The sequence below is a fragment of the Oncorhynchus gorbuscha genome, unplaced genomic scaffold, assembly GCF_021184085.1.
Source record: "Oncorhynchus gorbuscha isolate QuinsamMale2020 ecotype Even-year unplaced genomic scaffold, OgorEven_v1.0 Un_scaffold_2463, whole genome shotgun sequence".
In the NCBI taxonomy this organism is placed as follows: domain Eukaryota; kingdom Metazoa; phylum Chordata; class Actinopteri; order Salmoniformes; family Salmonidae; genus Oncorhynchus; species Oncorhynchus gorbuscha.
In genome coordinates, this window is record NW_025746969.1 from 34,049 (window position 1) to 55,326 (window position 21,278).

Here is a 21,278-nt window from a genome sequence, read left to right on the forward strand (position 1 = left end):
ATAACTACAACATTACATACCAACAACAAGATAACAGATAACTAATATAACCAGCTAGAGACAGTCAGGTTGGACAGGTGACTAATATAACCAGCTAGAGACAGTAAAGACAGGCAGTCAGGTTGGACAGGTGTCTAATATAACCAGCTAGAGACAGTAAAAGACAGGCAGTCAGGTTGGACAGGTGACTAATATAACCAGCTAGAGACAGTAAAGACAGGCAGTCAGGTTGGACAGGTGTCTAATATAACCAGCTAGAGACAGTAAAAGACAGGCAGTCAGGTTGGACAGGTGACTAATATAACCAGCTAGAAACAGTCAGGTTGGACAGGTGTCTAATATAACCAGCTAGAGACAGTAAAAGACAGGCAGTCAGGTTGGACAGATGACTATTATAACCAGCTAGAGACAGTCAGGTTTGACAGGTGACTAATATAACCAGCTAGAGACAGTCAGGTTGGACAGGTCACTAATATAACCAGCTAGAGACAGTCAGGTTGGACAGGTGACTAATATAACCAGCTAGAGACAGTCAGGTTGGACAGGTGACTAATATAACCAGCTAGAGACAGTCAGGTTGGACAGGTGTCTAATATAACCAGCTAGAGACAGTAAAAGACAGGCAGTCAGGTTGGACAGAGGACTAATATAACCAGCTAGAGACAGTCAGGTTGGACAGGTCACTAATATAACCAGCTAGAGACAGTCAGGTTGGACAGGTGTCTAATATAACCAGCTAGAGACAGTAAAAGACAGGCAGTCAGGTTGGACAGAGGACTAATATAACCAGCTAGAGACAGTAAAAGACAGACAGTCAGGTTGGGCAGAGGACTAATATACCAGCTAGAGACAGTAAAAGACAGACAGTCAGGTTGGACAGAGGACTAATATAACCAGCTAGAGACAGTAAAAGACAGACAGTCAGGTTGGACAGAGGACTAATATAACCAGCTAGAGACAGTAAGGTTGGACAGAGGACTAATATAACCAGCTAGAGACAGTAAGGTTGGACAGAGGACTAATATAACCAGCTAGAGACAGTAAGGTTGGACAGGTGACTAATATAACCAGCTAGAGACAATAAAAGACAGACAGTCAGGTTGGACAGAGGACTAATACAACCAGCTAGAGACAGTAAAAGACAGGCATTCAGGTTGGACAGGTGACTAATATAACTAGCTAGAGACAGTAAAAGACAGGCAGTCAGGTTGGACAGGTGACTATTATAACCAGCTAGAGACAGTCAGGTTGGACAGAGGACTAATATAACCAGCTAGAGACAGTCAGGTTGGACAGAGGACTAATATAACCAGCTAGAGACAGTCAGGTTGGACAGGTGACTAATATAACCAGCTAGAGACAGTCAGGTTGGACAGGTGACTATTATAACCAGCTAGAGACAGTCAGGTTGGACAGGTGACTAATATAACCAGCTAGAGACAGTCAGGTTGGACAGGTGACTAATATAACCAGCTTGAGACAGTAAGGTTGGACAGAGGACTAATATAACCAGCTAGAGACAGTCAGGTTGGACAGATGACTAATATAACCAGCCAGAGACGGTCAGGTTGGACAGGTGACTAATATAACCAGCTAGAGACAGTCAGGTTGGACAGACGACTAATATAACCAGCTAGAGACAGTCAGGTTGGACAGAGGACTAATATAACCAGCTAGAGACAGTAAAGACAGGCAGTCAGGTTGGACAGACGACTAATATCACCAGCTAGAGACAGTCAGGTTGGACAGGTGACTAATATAACCAGCTAGAGACAGTCAGGTTGGACAGGTGTCTAATATAACCAGCTAGAGACAGTAAAAGACAGGCAGTCAGGTTGGACAGAGGACTAATATAACCAGCTAGAGACAGTAAAAGACAGGCAGTCAGGTTGGACAGTTGACTGATATAACCAGCTAGAGACAGTAAAAGACAGGCAGTCAGGTTGGACAGGTGACTAAATATAACCAGCTAGAGACAGTCAGGTTGGACAGGTCACTAATATAACCAGCTAGAGACAGTAAAGACAGGCAGTCAGGTTGGACAGAGGACTAATATAACCAGCTAGAGACAGTCAGGTTGGACAGACAACTAATATAACCAGCTAGAGACAGTCAGGTTGGACAGAGGACTAATATAACCAGCTAGAGACAGTAAAGACAGGCAGTCAGGTTGGACAGACGACTAATATCACCAGCTAGAGACAGTCAGGTTGGACAGGTGACTAATATAACCAGCTAGAGACAGTCAGGTTGGACAGAGGACTAATTTAACCAGCTAGAGACAGTCAGATTGGACAGACGACTAATATAACCAGCTAGAGACAGTAAGGTTGGACAGACGACTGATATAACCAGCTAGAGACAGTCAGGTTGGACAGAGGACTAATTTAACCAGCTAGAGACAGTAAAAGACAGGCAGTCAGGTTGGACAGGTGACTAATATAACCAGCTAGAGACAGTCAGATTGGACAGACGATTAATATAACCAGCTAGAGACAGTCAGGTTGGACAGACGACTAATATAACCAGCTAGAGACAGTCAGGTTGGACAGAGGACTAATATAACCAGCTAGAGACAGTAAAAGACAGGCAGTCAGGTTGGACAGAGGACTAATATAACCAGCTAGAGACAGTAAGGTTGGACAGAGGACTAATATAACCAGCTAGAGACAGTCAGGTTGGACAGAGGACTAATATAACCAGCTAGAGACAGTCAGGTTGGACAGAGGACTAATATAACCAGCTAGAGACAGTCAGGTTGGACAGAGGACTAATATAACCAGCTAGAGACAGTCAGATTGGACAGACGACTAATATAACCAGCTAGAGACAGTCAGATTGGACAGACGACTAATATAACCAGCTAGAGACAGTCAGGTTGGACAGAGGACTAATATAACCAGCTAGAGACAGTCAGGTTGGACAGGTGACTAATATAACCAGCTAGAGACAGTCAGGTTGGACAGGTGACTAATATAACCAGCTTGAGACAGTAAGGTTGGACAGAGGACTAATATAACCAGCTAGAGACAGTCAGGTTGGACAGATGACTAATATAACCAGCCAGAGACAGTCAGGTTGGACAGGTGACTAATATAACCAGCTAGAGACAGTCAGGTTGGACAGTTGACTGATATAACCAGCTAGAGACAGTAAAAGACAGGCAGTCAGGTTGGACAGTTGACTAATATAACCAGCTAGAGACAGTAAAAGACAGGCAGTCAGGTTGGACAGGTGACTAATATAACCAGCTAGAGACAGTCAGGTTGGACAGGTGACTAATATAACCAGCTAGAGACAGTAAAGACAGGCAGTCAGGTTGGACAGAGGACTAATATAACCAGCTAGAGACAGTCAGGTTGGACAGACGACTAATATAACCAGCTAGAGACAGTCAGGTTGGACAGAGGACTAATATAACCAGCTAGAGACAGTAAAGACAGGCAGTCAGGTTGGACAGACGACTAATATCACCAGCTAGAGACAGTCAGGTTGGACAGAGGACTAATATAACCAGCTAGAGACAGTCAGGTTGGACAGATGACTAATATAACCAGCCAGAGACAGTCAGGTTGGACAGGTGACTAATATAACCAGCTAGAGACAGTCAGGTTGGACAGTTGACTGATATAACCAGCTAGAGACAGTAAAAGACAGGCAGTCAGGTTGGACAGTTGACTAATATAAACAGCTAGAGACAGTAAAAGACAGGCAGTCAGGTTGGACAGGTGACTAATATAACCAGCTAGAGACAGTCAGGTTGGACAGGTGACTAATATAACCAGCTAGAGACAGTAAAGACAGGCAGTCAGGTTGGACAGAGGACTAATATAACCAGCTAGAGACAGTCAGGTTGGACAGACGACTAATATAACCAGCTAGAGACAGTAAAGACAGGCAGTCAGGTTGGACAGACGACTAATATCACCAGCTAGAGACAGTCAGGTTGGACAGGTGACTAATATAACCAGCTCGAGACAGTAAGGTTGGACAGAGGACTAATATAACCAGCTAGAGACAGTCAGGTTGGACAGGTGACTAATATAACCAGCTAGAGACAGTCAGATTGGACAGACGACTAATATAACCAGCTAGAGGCAGTCAGGTTGGACAGAGGACTAATATAACCAGCTAGAGACAGTCAGGTTGGACAGAGGACTAATATAACCAGCTAGAGACAGTCAGGTTGGACAGGTGACTAATATAACCAGCTAGAGACAGTCAGGTTGGACAGGTGACTAATATAACCAGCTTGAGACAGTAAGGTTGGACAGAGGACTAATATAACCAGCTAGAGACAGTCAGGTTGGACAGATGACTAATATAACCAGCCAGAGACAGTCAGGTTGGACAGGTGACTAATATAACCAGCTAGAGACAGTCAGGTTGGACAGTTGACTGATATAACCAGCTAGAGACAGTAAAAGACAGGCAGTCAGGTTGGACAGTTGACTAATATAACCAGCTAGAGACAGTAAAAGACAGGCAGTCAGGTTGGACAGGTGACTAATATAACCAGCTAGAGACAGTCAGGTTGGACAGGTGACTAATATAACCAGCTAGAGACAGTAAAGACAGGCAGTCAGGTTGGACAGAGGACTAATATAACCAGCTAGAGACAGTCAGGTTGGACAGACGACTAATATAACCAGCTAGAGACAGTCAGGTTGGACAGAGGACTAATATAACCAGCTAGAGACAGTAAAGACAGGCAGTCAGGTTGGACAGACGACTAATATCACCAGCTAGAGACAGTCAGGTTGGACAGGTGACTAATATAACCAGCTCGAGACAGTAAGGTTGGACAGAGGACTAATATAACCAGCTAGAGACAGTCAGGTTGGACAGATGACTAATATAACCAGCCAGAGACAGTAAAGACAGGCAGTCAGGTTGGACAGATGACTAATATCACCAGCTAGAGACAGTCAGGTTGGACAGGTGACTAATATAACCAGCTAGAGACAGTCAGGTTGGACAGAGGACTAATTTAACCAGCTAGAGACAGTCAGATTGGACAGATGACTAATATAACCAGCTAGAGACAGTAAGGTTGGACAGACGACTAATATAACCAGCTAGAGACAGTCAGGTTGGACAGAGGACTAATTTAACCAGCTAGAGACAGTAAAAGACAGGCAGTCAGGTTGGACAGGTGACTAATATAACCAGCTAGAGACAGTCAGATTGGACAGACGATTAATATAACCAGCTAGAGACAGTCAGGTTGGACAGACGACTAATATAACCAGCTAGAGACAGTCAGGTTGGACAGACGACTAATATAACCAGCTAGAGACAGTCAGGTTGGACAGACAACTAATATAATCAGCTAGAGACAGTCAGATTGGACAGACGACTAATATAACCAGCTAGAGACAGTCAGGTTGGACAGAGGACTAATATAACCAGCTAGAGACAGTAAAAGACAGGCAGTCAGGTTGGACAGGTGACTAATATAACCAGCTAGAGACAGTAAGGTTGGACAGAGGACTAATATAACCAGCTAGAGACAGTCAGGTTGGACAGAGGACTAATATAACCAGCTAGAGACAGTCAGGTTGGACAGAGGACTAATATAACCAGCTAGAGACAGTCAGGTTGGACAGAGGACTAATATAACCAGCTAGAGACAGTCAGATTGGACAGACGACTAATATAACCAGCTAGAGACAGTCAGATTGGACAGACGACTAATATAACCAGCTAGAGACAGTAAGGTTGGACAGACGACTAATATAACCAGCTAGAGACAGTCAGGTTGGACAGAGGACTAATTTAACCAGCTAGAGACAGTAAAAGACAGGCAGTCAGGTTGGACAGGTGACTAATATAACCAGCTAGAGACAGTCAGATTGGACAGACGATTAATATAACCAGCTAGAGACAGTCAGGTTGGACAGACGACTAATATAACCAGCTAGAGACAGTCAGGTTGGACAGACGACTAATATAACCAGCTAGAGACAGTCAGGTTGGACAGACAACTAATATAATCAGCTAGAGACAGTCAGATTGGACAGACGACTAATATAACCAGCTAGAGACAGTCAGGTTGGACAGAGGACTAATATAACCAGCTAGAGACAGTAAAAGACAGGCAGTCAGGTTGGACAGGTGACTAATATAACCAGCTAGAGACAGTAAGGTTGGACAGAGGACTAATATAACCAGCTAGAGACAGTCAGGTTGGACAGAGGACTAATATAACCAGCTAGAGACAGTCAGGTTGGACAGAGGACTAATATAACCAGCTAGAGACAGTCAGGTTGGACAGAGGACTAATATAACCAGCTAGAGACAGTCAGGTTGGACAGAGGACTAATATAACCAGCTAGAGACAGTAAAAAGTCATCAGTAATCCACGAGCCAGTCTTACCACATGCCACTGTCCATCGTTGATGGCCTTGCCCCCGCTGGTGACCTTCATGGAGTGCTGGGTCTTGAACTGGACCTCGATCCGTCCTCCCCTCAGCCCCAGCATGAACCATGAGTCCTGGGAAGACTCTGCGTACAGAACCACCCCTTCTGGGTCAAACGTACGGAAGTCAAACTCTGCAGCAAACCTGGAGACACACGACCCAGACGACCCGTACGATTTAGGGTACAGTTGTGAACAGGACTGCATGTCTGTCTCTGCCTCGGTGTGTTTAAACGCCCTTACTTGGTGTTCTCCGGTAGTCTGAAGCGGAGGTATATGACAGGTCCTCCGGTGAATTGTTCTCCCAGGTACAGCATCTCAGAGTGTTTGTAGTCGTAGAGCTGGACACACACCGGCACCTCCTCGCAGGAACGCTGGTCCTCCGCTAACCGCAGGCCCTGACGACCTTCGCAGCGGCAGGAGTAGCTACCCATCGTGTTCACACACACGCCCTCGCACACGCCCACCTCGCACTCGTCGACGTCTGGGGACAACCACGAGCGTCAGGCGGAGAGGGTAGAGGTCAGAGGTCATTACAGGAGGTACAGGGTCAGGGTTAAGATCAGTTGATACCAAAAGTTCCATTAGGTCCTTGAATATAATTGTCTCTGACATTTTTTTTACTTGTCAGACTGTATATTTAGGGGAGGCAGGTAGCCTAGTGGTTAGAGTGTAGAGGAGGCAGGTAGCCTAGTGGTTAGAGTGTAGAGGAGGCAGGTAGCCTAGTGGTTAGAGTGTAGGGGAGGCAGGTAGCCTAGTGGTTAGAGTGTAGGGGAGGCAGGTAGCCTAGTGGTTAGAGTGTAGAGGAGGCAGGGTAGCCTAGTGGTTAGAGTGTAGAGGCGGCAGGTAGCCTAGTGGTTAGAGTGTAGAGGAGGCAGGTAGCCTAGTGGTTAGAGTGTAGGGGAGGCAGGTAGCCTAGTGGTTAGAGTGTAGAGGAGGCAGGTAGCCTAGTGGTTAGAGTGTAGAGGAGGCAGGTAACCTAGTGGTTAGAGTGTAGAGGAGGCAGGTAGCCTAGTGGTTAGAGTGTAGAGGAGGCAGGTAACCTAGTGGTTAGAGTGTAGAGGAGGCAGGTAGCCTAGTGGTTAGAGTGTAGAGGAGGCAGGTAGCCTAGTGGTTAGAGTGTAGAGGAGGCAGGTAGCCTAGTGGTTAGAGTGTAGAGGAGGCAGGTAGCCTAGTGGTTAGAGTGTAGAGGAGGCAGGTAGCCTAGTGGTTAGAGTGTAGAGGAGGCAGGTAGCCTAGTGGTTAGAGTGTAGAGGAGGCAGGTAGCCTAGTGGTTAGAGTGTAGGGGAGGCAGGTAGCCTAGTGGTTAGAGTGTAGGGGAGGCAGGTAGCCTAGTGGTTAGAGTGTAGGGGAGGCAGGTAGCCTAGTGGTTAGAGTGTAGGGGAGGCAGGTAACCTAGTGGTTAGAGTGTAGAGGAGGCAGGTAACCTAGTGGTTGGAGTGTAGAGGAGGCAGGTAGCCTAGTGGTTAGAGTGTAGAGGAGGCAGGTAGCCTAGTGGTTAGAGTGTAGAGGAGGCAGGTAGCCTAGTGGTTAGAGTGTAGAGGAGGCAGGTAGCCTAGTGGTTAGAGTGTAGAGGAGGCAGGTAGCCTAGTGGTTAGAGTGTAGAGGAGGCAGGTAGCCTAGTGGTTAGAGTGTAGAGGAGGCAGGTAGCCTAGTGGTTAGAGTGTAGAGGAGGCAGGTAGCCTAGTGGTTAGAGTGTAGGGGAGGCAGGTAGCCTAGTGGTTAGAGTGTAGGGGAGGCAGGTAGCCTAGTGGTTAGAGTGTAGGGGAGGCAGGTAGCCTAGTGGTTAGAGTGTAGGGGAGGCAGGTAACCTAGTGGTTAGAGTGTAGAGGAGGCAGGTAACCTAGTGGTTGGAGTGTAGAGGAGGCAGGTAGCCTAGTGGTTAGAGTGTAGAGGAGGCAGGTAGCCTAGTGGTTAGAGAGTTGGGCCAGTAACCGAAAGGTTCCTAGATCGAATCCCTGAGCTGACAAGGTACAAATCTGACGTTCTGCCCCTGAACAAGGCAGTTTACCCACTGTTCCTAGACCAGTTAACCCACTGTTCCTAGACCAGTTAACCCACTGTTCCTAGACCAGTAAACCCACTGTTCCTAGACCAGTTAACCCACTGTTCCTAGACCAGTTAACCCACTGTTCCTAGACCAGTTAACCCACTGTTCCTAGACCAGTTAACCCACTGTTCCTAGACCAGTTAACCCACTGTTCCTAGACCAGTTAACCCACTGTTCCTAGACCAGTTAACCCACTGTTCCTAGACCAGTTAACCCACTGTTCCTAGACCAGTCAACCCACTGTTCCTAGGCCAGTTAACCCACTGTTCCTAGACCAGTTAACCCACTGTTCCTAGACCAGTTAACCCACTGTTCCTAGACCAGTTAACCCACTGTTCCTAGACCAGTTAACCCACTGTTCCTAGGCCAGTTAACCCACTGTTCTTAGACCAGTTAACCCACTGTTCCTCGACCAGTTAACCGACTGTTCCATGACCAATTAACCCACTGTTCCTAGACCAGTTAACCCACTGTTCCTAGACCAGTTAACCCACTGTTCCTTAGTTAAATGAACATGTTCCTGTCTGTGATAGTGTCTTTCTCCTGTGATCAGTGTGGGCACAGTGGAGTGGCATCTCACCCAAACAGGAACGCAAGGTGAAGTTGTAACTGAAGCCCGGGGGACACTGGCACTCATACATGCCAGGGTTGTTGACACATTTAGCCGGTTCTTCACAGATACTGGGGTACAGCAGACACTCATTGATATCTGGGGAGGGAACACATATATTACTGGTTCCTCAGAGATATTGGGGTACAGCAGACACTATCTGGGGAGGGAACACATTTAGCTGGTTCCTCAGAGATATTGGGGTACAGCAGACACTATCTGGGGAGGGAACACATTTAGCTGGTTCCTCAGAGATATTGGGGTACAGCAGACACTATCTGGGGAGGGAACACATTTAGCTGGTTCCTCAGAGATATTGGGGTACAGCAGACACTATCTGGGGAGGGAACACATTTAGCTGGTTCCTCAGAGATATTGGGGTACAGCAGACACTATCTGGGGAGGGAACACATTTAGCTGGTTCCTCAGAGATATTGGGGTACAGCAGACACTATCTGGGGAGGGAACACATTTAGCTGGTTCCTCAGAGATATTGGGGTACAGCAGACACTCATTGATATCTGGGGAGGGAACACATTTAGCTGGTTCCTCAGAGATATTGGGGTACAGCAGACACTATCTGGGGAGGGAACACATTTAGCTGGTTCCTCAGAGATATTGGGGTACAGCAGACACTATCTGGGGAGGGAACACATTTAGCTGGTTCCTCAGAGATATTGGGGTACAGCAGACACTCATTGATATCTGGGGAGGGAACACATTTAGCTGGTTCCTCAGAGATATTGGGGTACAGCAGACACTATTGATATCTGGGGAGGGAACACATTTAGCTGGTTCCTCAGAGATATTGGGGTACAGCAGACACTATCTGGGGAGGGAACACATTTAGCTGGTTCCTCAGAGATATTGGGGTACAGCAGACACTATCTGGGGAGGGAACACATTTAGCTGGTTCCTCAGAGATATTGGGGTACAGCAGACACTATTGATATCTGGGGAGGGAACACATTTAGCTGGTTCCTCAGAGATATTGGGGTACAGCAGACACTATCTGGGGAGGGAACACATTTAGCTGGTTCCTCAGAGATATTGGGGTACAGCAGACACTATCTGGGGAGGGAACACATTTAGCTGGTTCCTCAGAGATATTGGGGTACAGCAGACACTATCTGGGGAGGGAACACATTTAGCTGGTTCCTCAGAGATATTGGGGTACAGCAGACACTATCTGGGGAGGGAACACATTTAGCTGGTTCCTCAGAGATATTGGGGTACAGCAGACACTATCTGGGGAGGGAACACATTTAGCTGGTTCCTCAGAGATATTGGGGTACAGCAGACACTATCTGGGGAGGGAACACATTTAGCTGGTTCCTCAGAGATATTGGGGTACAGCAGACACTATCTGGGGAGGGAACACATTTAGCTGGTTCCTCAGAGATATTGGGGTACAGCAGACACTCATTGATATCTGGGAGTGAACACATTTAGCTGGTTCCTATATAACTGACACTATCTGGGAGGGAACATATAACTGTTACCTGTACAGTGGACACTATCTGGGGAGGGAACACATTTAGCTGGTTCCTGTACAGTGGATCTATATAACAGTAACTGATATCTATATAACAGTAGACACTATCTGGGGAGGGAACACATTTAGCTGGTTCCTCAGAGATATAACAGCAGACACTACTGGGAGGGATCATTTAGCTGGTTCCTCAGAGATATTATACAGCAGACACTGGTACCTGTACAGTGGATCTATATAACAGCAACTGTTACCTGTACAGTGGATCTATATAACTGTTACCTGTACAGTGGATCTATATAACAGTAACTGTTACCTGTACAGTGGATCTATATAACAGTAACTGGTTCCTCAGTGGATCTATATAACTGGTACCAGACAGTGGATCTATATAACAGTAACTGTTACCTGTACAGTGGATCTATATAACAGTAACTGGTACCTGTACAGTGGATCTATATAACAGTAACTGGTACCTGTACAGTGGATCTATATAACAGTAACTGTTACCTGTACAGTGGATCTATATAACAGTAACTGTTACCTGTACAGAGGATCTATATAACTGTTACCTGTACAGTGGATCTATATAACAGTAACTGTTACCTGTACAGTGGATCTATATAACTGTTACCTGTACAGAGGATCTATATAACTGTTACCTGTACAGTGGATCTATATAACTGTTACCTGTACAGTGGATCTATATAACAGTAACTGGTACCTGTACAGTGGATCTATATAACAGTAACTGTTACCTGTACAGTGGATCTATATAACAGTAACTGGTACCTGTACAGTGGATCTATATAACTGTTACCTGTACAGTGGATCTATATAACTGGTACCTGTACAGTGGATCTATATAACAGTTACCTGTACAGTGGATCTATATAATAGTAACTGTTACCTGTACAGTGGATCTATATAACTGTTACCTGTACAGTGGATCTATATAACAGTAACTGTTACCTGTACAGTGGATCTATATAACAGTAACTGGTACCTGTACAGTGGATCTATATAACTAACTGTTACCTGTACAGTGGATCTATATAACTGGTTACCTGTACAGTGGATCTATATAACTGTTACCTGTACAGTGGATCTATATAACAGTAACTGTTACCTGTACAGTGGATCTATATAACTAACTGTTACCTGTACAGTGGATCTATATAACAGTAACTGTTACCTGTACAGTGGATCTATATAACAGTAACTGTTACCTGTACAGTGGATCTATATAACAGTAACTGTTACCTGTACAGTGGATCTATATAACTGTTACCTGTACAGTGGATCTATATAACAGTAACTGTTACCTGTACAGTGGATCTATATAACAGCTGTTACCTGTACAGTGGATCTATATAACTGTTACCTGTACAGTGGATCTATATAACTGTTACCTGTACAGTGGATCTATATAACAGTAACTGTTACCTGTACAGTGGATCTATATAACTGGTACCTGTACAGTGGATCTATATAACAGTAACTGTTACCTGTACAGTGGATCTATATAACAGTAACTGGTACCTGTACAGTGGATCTATATAACAGTAACTGGTACCTGTACAGTGGATCTATATAACAGTAACTGTTACCTGTACAGTGGATCTATATAACAGTAACTGTTACCTGTACAGAGGATCTATATAACTGTTACCTGTACAGTGGATCTATATAACAGTAACTGTTACCTGTACAGTGGATCTATATAACTGTAACTACCTGTACAGTGGATCTATATAACTGTTACCTGTACAGTGGATCTATATAACTGTTACCTGTACAGTGGATCTATATAACAGTAACTGGTACCTGTACAGTGGATCTATATAACAGTAACTGTTACCTGTACAGTGGATCTATATAACAGTAACTGGTACCTGTACAGTGGATCTATATAACTGTTACCTGTACAGTGGATCTATATAACTGGTACCTGTACAGTGGATCTATATAACAACTGTTACCTGTACAGTGGATCTATATAATAGTAACTGTTACCTGTACAGAGGATCTATATAACTGTTACCTGTACAGTGGATCTATATAACTAACTGTTACCTGTACAGTGGATCTATATAACAGTAACTGTTACCTGTACAGTGGATCTATATAACTGGTACCTGTACAGTGGATCTATATAACAGTAACTGTTACCTGTACAGTGGATCTATATAACAGTAACTGGTACCTGTACAGTGGATCTATATAACAGTAACTGGTACCTGTACAGTGGATCTATATAACAGTAACTGTTACCTGTACAGTGGATCTATATAACAGTAACTGTTACCTGTACAGAGGATCTATATAACTGTTACCTGTACAGTGGATCTATATAACAGTAACTGTTACCTGTACAGTGGATCTATATAACTGTTACCTGTACAGAGGATCTATATAACTGTTACCTGTACAGTGGATCTATATAACTGTTACCTGTACGGTGGATCTATATAACAGTAACTGGTACCTGTACAGTGGATCTATATAACAGTAACTGTTACCTGTACAGTGGATCTATATAACAGTAACTGTTACCTGTACAGTGGATCTATATAACAGTAACTGGTACCTGTACAGTGGATCTATATAACAGTAACTGGTACCTGTACAGTGGATCTATATAACAGTAACTGTTACCTGTACAGTGGATCTATATAACAGTAACTGTTACCTGTACAGAGGATCTATATAACTGTTACCTGTACAGTGGATCTATATAACAGTAACTGTTACCTGTACAGTGGATCTATATAACTGTTACCTGTACAGAGGATCTATATAACTGTTACCTGTACAGTGGATCTATATAACTGTTACCTGTACGGTGGATCTATATAACAGTAACTGGTACCTGTACAGTGGATCTATATAACAGTAACTGTTACCTGTACAGTGGATCTATATAACAGTAACTGTTACCTGTACAGTGGATCTATATAACAGTAACTGGTACCTGTACAGTGGATCTATATAACAGTAACTGGTACCTGTACAGTGGATCTATATAACTAACTGTTACCTGTACAGTGGATCTATATAACAGTAACTGTTACCTGTACAGAGGATCTATATAACTGTTACCTGTACAGTGGATCTATATAACAGTAACTGTTACCTGTACAGTGGATCTATATAACTGTTACCTGTACAGAGGATCTATATAACTGTTACCTGTACAGTGGATCTATATAACTGTTACCTGTACGGTGGATCTATATAACAGTAACTGGTACCTGTACAGTGGATCTATATAACAGTAACTGTTACCTGTACAGTGGATCTATATAACAGTAACTGTTACCTGTACAGTGGATCTATATAACTGTTACCTGTACAGTGGATCTATATAACTGTTACCTGTACAGTGGATCTATATAACAGTAACTGTTACCTGTACAGTGGATCTATATAACTGTTACCTGTACAGTGGATCTATATAACAGTAACTGTTACCTGTACAGTGGATCTATATAACAGTAACTGTTACCTGTACAGTGGATCTATAAAACAGTAACTGTTACCTGTACAGTGGATCTATATAACTGTTACCTGTACAGTGGATCTATATAACAATAACTGTTACCTGTACAGTGGATCTATATAACTGTTACCTGTACAGTGGATCTATATAACTGTTACCTGTACAGTGGATCTATATAACAGTAACTGGTACCTGTACAGTGGATCTATATAACAGTAACTGTTACCTGTACAGTGGATCTATATAACTGTTACCTGTACAGTGGATCTATATAACTGTTACCTGTACAGTGGATCTATATAACTGTTACCTGTACAGTGGATCTATATAACAGTAACTGTTACCTGTACAGTGGATCTATATAACTGTTACCTGTACAGTGGATCTATATAACAGTAACTGGTACCTGTACAGTGGATCTATATAACAGTAACTGTTACCTGTACAGTGGATCTATATAACTGTTACCTGTACAGTGGATCTATATAACTGTTACCTGTACAGTGGATCTATATAACTGGTACCTGTACAGTGGATCTATATAACAGTAACTGTTACCTGTACAGTGGATCTATATAACTGTTACCTGTACAGTGGATCTATTTAACAGTAACTGTTACCTGTACAGTGGATCTATATAACTGTTACCTGTACAGTGGATCTATATAACTGTTACCTGTACAGTGGATCTATATAACAGTAACTGGTACCTGTACAGTGGATCTATATAACAGTAACTGTTACCTGTACAGAGGATCTATATAACGTAACTGTTACCTGTACAGTGGATCTATATAACTGGTACCTGTACAGTGGATCTATATAACAGTAACTGTTACCTGTACAGTGGATCTATATAACTGTTACCTGTACAGTGGATCTATATAACTGTTACCTGTACAGTGGATCTATTTAACAGTAACTGTTACCTGTACAGTGGATCTATATAACTGGTACCTGTACAGTGGATCTATATAACAGTAACTGTTACCTGTACAGTGGATCTATATAACTGTTACCTGTACAGTGGATCTATATAACTGTTACCTGTACAGTGGATCTATTTAACAGTAACTGTTACCTGTACAGTGGATCTATATAACTGGTACCTGTACAGTGGATCTATATAACAGTAACTGTTACCTGTACAGTGGATCTTCTCGCTGGTTCTGAACCGGTACCCATCGTCACACATACAGCGGAAGCTCCCGGGGGAGTTGTAACACTTCTGGTTGCAGCCGGCTTGGTGATCTGGGTCTGAACACTCGTCGATGTCTGATCAATAAAACAACCAATAACATTGTTATTCAAGAATAACAAAACATGGATTTATTGACTATAAACTCGGCTCCAAGTCCTGTTCCTGCCTAGTAAGTCAGCAACACCAACGTTTCTGACCAAACTTTTAGAGACGGATTCAAACCAGCAACCCAGGATTAAGCCAGGACCCAGTATTACGTAGGACCCAGTATTAAGTAGGACCCAGTATTAAGCCAGGACCCAGTATTAAGTAGGACCCAGTATTAAGTAGGACCCAGTATTAAGCCAGGACCCAGTATAAAGTAGGACCCAGTATTAAGTAGGACCCAGTATTAAGCCAGGACCCAGTATTAAACCAGGACCCAGTATTAAGTAGGACCCAGTATTAAGTAGAACCCAGTATTAAGTAGGACCCAGTATTAAGCCAGGACCCAGTATTAAGCCAGGACCCAGGATTAAGCCAGGACCCAGTATTAAGCCAGGACCCGGTATTAAGTAGGACCCAGTATTAAACCAGGACCCAGTATTAAGTAGGACCCAGTTTTAAGTAGGACCCAGTATTAAGCCAGGACCCAGTATTAAGTAGGACCCAGTATTAAGTAGGACCCAGTATTAAGCCAGGACCCAGGATTAAACCAGGACCCAGTATTAAGTAGGACCCAGTATTAAGTAGAACCCAGTATTAAGTAGGACCCAGTATTAAGCCAGGACCCAGTATTAAGCCAGGACCCAGTATTAAGCCAGGACCCAGTATTAAGCCAGGACCCAGTATTAAGTCAGGACCCAGTATTAAGTCAGGACCCAGTATTAAGTAGGACCCAGTATTAAGCCAGGACCCAGTATTAAGTAGGACCCAGTATTAAACCAGGACCCAGTATTAAGCCAGGACCCGGTATTAAGCCAGGACCCAGTATTAAGCCAGGACCCAGTATTAAGCCAGGACCCAGTATTAAGTAGGACCCAGTATTAAACCAGGACTCAGTATTAAGTAGGACCCAGTTTTAAGTAGGACCCAGTATTAAGTAGAACCCAGTATTAAGTAGAACCCAGTATTAAGCCAGGACCCAGTATTAAGCCAGGACCCAGTATTAAGCCAGGGCCCAGTATTAAGTAGTACCAGGTATAAAGCCAGGACCCAGTATTAAGCCAGGAACCAGTATTAAGCCAGGACCCAGTATTAAGCCAGGACCCAGTATTAAGCCAGGACCCAGTATTAAGTAGGACCCAGTATTAAGCCATGACCCAGTATTAAGCCAGGACCCAGTATTACCCAATATGAAAGATCTGTAGTACGGGGAAACCCTGTCTGTCTGGTACCGACCATCCTCACAGTGCGGGCCCTTCCAGCCTGGTCGACACTGACAGGTGAAGGAGGCCTGTCTAACCCCAACCCTGTCTGTCTGGTACCTACCATCCTCACAGCGCGGGCCCTTCCAGCCTGGTCGACACTGACAGGTGAAGGAGGCCTGGCCATCGATGCAGCGTTCAGAACCCTCCTTGTAACACGGAAACGGAAGGCACTGGTCACTGATCTCTGCAGAACAACACACACAGAGGTATCATACAGCTATCCAGACAGGACTATACAGAACACATACAGGTATCCAGACAGGACTATACAGAACACATACAGGTATCCAGACAGGACTATACAGAACACATACAGGTATCCAGACAGGACTATACAGAACACATACAGGTATCCAGACAGGACTATACAGAACACATACAGGTATCCAGACAGGACTATACAGAACACATACAGGTATCCAGACAGGACTATACAGAACACATACAGGTATCCAGACAGGACAGGACTATACAGAACACATACAGGTATCCAGACAGGACTATACAGAACACATACAGGTATCCAGACAGGACTATACAGAACACATACAGGTATCCAGACAGGACTATACAGAACACATACAGGTATCCAGACAGGACTATACAGAACACATACAGGTATTCAGACAGGACATGACTATACAGAACACATACAGGTATCCAGACAGGACATGACTATACAGAACACATACAGGAATCCAGACAGGACTATACAGAACACATACAGGTATCCAGACAGGACATGACTATACAGAACACATACAGGTATCCAGACAGGACTATACAGAACACATACAGGTATCCAGACAGGACTATACAGAACACATACAGGTATCCAGACAGGACTATACAGAACACATACAGGTATCCAGACAGGACAGGACTATACAGGTATCCAGACAGGACTATACAGAACACATACAGGTATCCAGACAGGACTATACAGAACACATACAGGTATCCAGACAGGACATGACTATACAGAACACATACAGGTATCCAGACAGGACTATACAGAACACATACAGGTATTCAGACAGGACTATACAGAACACATACAGGTATCCAAACAGGACATGACTATACAGAACACATACAGGTATCCAGACAGGACATGACTATACAGAACACACACAGGAATCCAGACAGGACTATACAGAACACATACAGGTATCCAGACAGGACTATACAGAACACACACAGGTATCCACACCGGACTATACAGAACACATACAGGTATCCAGACAGGACTATAGAGAACACATACATGTATCCAGACAGGACAGGACTATACAGAACACATACAGGTATCCAGACAGGACATGACTATACAGAACACACACAGGTATCCAGACAGGACTATACAGAACACATACAGGTATCCAAACAGGACTATACAGAACACATACAGGTATCCAGACAGGACTATACAAACATACGGTCCGTGGGTCCTACCCCTAAACCGGCATCCTACCCCTAAACCAGGGGGGTCAAACATATGACCACTAAACCAATATCCTACCACTAAACCAGCATCCTACCCCTAAACCAGCATCCTACCACTAAACCAGGGGGGTCGAACATACAACCCATGGGCCAGCCTCCTACCCCTAAACCAGCATCCTACCCCTAAACCAGGGGGGTCGAACATACAACCCATGGGCCAGCCTCCTACCCCTAAACCAGCATCCTACCCCTAAACCAGCATCCTACCACTAAACCAGCATCCTACCCCTAAACCAGCATCCTACCCCTAAACCAGGGGGTCAAACATACAACCCATGGGCCAGCATCCTACCCCTAAACCAGCATCCTACCCCTAAACCAGCATCCTACCACTAAACCAGCATCCTACCCCTAAACCAGCATCCTACCACTAAACCAGCATCCTACCCCTAAACCAGCATCCTACCACTAAACCATCATCCTACCCCTAAACCAGCATCCTGCCCCTAAACCAGCATCCTGCCCCTAAACCATCATCCTACCCCTAAACCAGCATCCTACCCCTAAACCATCATCCTACCCCTAAACCAGCATCCTACCCCTAAACCATCATCCTACCCCTAAACCATCATCCTACCCCTAAACCAGCATCCTACCCCTAAACCATCATCCTACCCCTAAACCAGCATCCTACCCCTAAACCAGCATCCTACCCCCTAAACCATCATCCTACCCCTAAACCAGCATCCTACCCCTAAACCAGCATCCTACCCCTAAACCAGCATCCTACCCCTAAACCATCATCCTACCCCTAAACCATCATCCTACCCCTAAACCATCATCCTACCCCTAAACCAGCATCCTACCCCTAAACCAGCATCCTACCCCTAAACCAGCATCCTACCACTAAACCATCATCCTACCCCTAAACCAGCATCCTACCACTAAACCAGCATCCTACCCCTAAACCAGCATCCTGCCCCTAAACCATCATCCTACCCCTAAACCATCATCCTACCCCTAAACCAGCATCCTACCCCTAAACCAGCATCCTACCCCTAAACCAGCATCCTACCCCTAAACCAGGGGGGTCAAACATAAGACCACTAAACCAGCATCCTACCCCTAAACCATCATCCTACCCCTAAACCAGAAAATGGAGGTGACAACTTTTTGCATTTTTAAAAATTAAACTACAGACCTCATTGAAGACTAAATGAGGCCCGCGGGGAATGATTTTAGTTGACAACCCTTCTCTAAACCAACCCGTAGCCCTGACCTCTGAACCCCAACAGCTGTCTCTAAACCAACCCATAGCCCTGACCTCTGAACCCCAACAACCGTCTCTAAACCAACCCGTAGCCCTGACCTCTGAACCCCACCAACCGTCTCTAAACCAACCCGTAGCCCTGACCTCTGAACCCCAACAACCGTCTCTAAACCAACCCGTAGCCCTGACCTCTGAACCCCACCAACCGTCTCTAAACCAACCCGTAGCCCTGACCTCTGAACCCCAACAACCGTCTCTAAACCAACCCGTAGCCCTGACCTCTGAACCCCACCAACCGTCTCTAAACCAACCCGTAGCCCTGACCTCTGAACACCACCAACCGTCTCTAAACCAACCCGTAGCCCTGACCTCTGAACCCCAAAAACCGTCTCTAAACCAACCCGTAGCCCTGACCTCTGAACCCCACCAACCTTTGACACAGGTTCTGAGGTTTGAAGGGACGTTGGAGTCTCCAGAGTTCTGGTTGTTGATGCCCACACGATGTGAACCCAGACAAACTGAAACACAACACAGTGGGGTTATATTAGCTGACATCAGACAGACAACAACACAGTGGGGTTATATTAGCTGACATCAGACAGACAACACAGTGGGGTTATATTAGCTGACATCAGACAGACAACACAGTGGGGTTATATTAGCTGACATCAGACAACAACACAGTGGGGTTATATTAGCTGACATCAGACAGACAACACAGTGGGGTTATATTAGCTGACATCAGACAGACAACACAGTGGGGTTATATTAGCTGACATCAGACAGACAACAACACAGTGGGGTTATATTAGCTGACATCAGACAACAACACAGTGGGGTTATATTAGCTGACATCAGACAGACAGACAACACAGTGGGGTTATATTAGCTGACATCAGACAGACAACAACACAGTGGGGTTATATTAGCTGACATCAGACAGACAACACAGTGGGGTTATATTAGCTGACATCAGACAGACAACAACACAGTGGGGTTATATTAGCTGACATCAGACAGACAACACAGTGGGGTTATATTAGCTGACATCAGACAGACAACACAGTGGGGTTATATTAGCTGACATCAGACAGACAACAACACAGTGGGGTTATATTAGCTGACATCAGACAACACAGTGGGGTTATATTAGCTGACATCAGACAACACAGTGGGGTTATATTAGCTGACATCAGACAGACAGACAACACAGTGGGGTTATATTAGCTGACATCAGACAGACAACACAGTGGGGTTATATTAGCTGACATCAGACAGACAACACAGTGGGGTTATATTAGCTGACATCAGACAGACAACACAGTGGGGTTATATTAGCTGACATCAGACAGACAACACAGTGGGGTTATATTAGCTGACATCAGACAGACAGACAACACAGTGGGGTTATATTAGCTGACATCAGACAGACAACACAGTGGGGTTATATTAGCTGACATCAGACAGACAACACAGTGGGGTTATATTAGCTGGCATCAGACAGACAACAACACAGTGGGGTTATATTAGCTGACATCAGACAACAACACAGTGGGGTTATATTAGCTGACATCAGACAGACAACACAGTGGGGTTATATTAGCTGACATCAGACAGACAACACAGTGGGGTTATATTAGCTGACATCAGACAGACAACACAGTGGGGTTATATTAGCTGACATCAGTCACATGATAACTCATTGAGGAACGCTAGATTCTGAGTGAGGACAGAGTGGGGTTATATTAGCAGAGTGAGGACAGGACTTCAACCGAGTGGGGTTATATTAGCAGAGTGAGGACAGGACTTCAACCGAGTGGGGTTATATTAGCAGAGTGAAAACAGAGTGGGGTTATATTAGCAGAGTGAGGACAGGA

The 21,278-nt window shown here is 44.6% G+C and overlaps 1 protein-coding gene across 1 annotated transcript in view; it reads right to left on the minus strand.

Annotated features, from left to right (window-relative positions):
• The window catches only part of LOC124025819 (vitamin K-dependent protein S-like), a gene marked incomplete at its 5' end in the record, with an annotated part of 46,174 nt that overhangs the window by 5,458 nt on the left and 19,438 nt on the right, over positions 1–21,278 (minus strand). Inside the window, 6 exon segments of the mRNA XM_046339143.1 lie at positions 6,380–6,566; positions 6,665–6,905; positions 9,052–9,180; positions 15,219–15,350; positions 16,747–16,869; positions 19,833–19,919. Of these exon segments, the coding sequence (XP_046195099.1) occupies positions 6,380–6,566; positions 6,665–6,905; positions 9,052–9,180; positions 15,219–15,350; positions 16,747–16,869; positions 19,833–19,919 (899 nt within the window).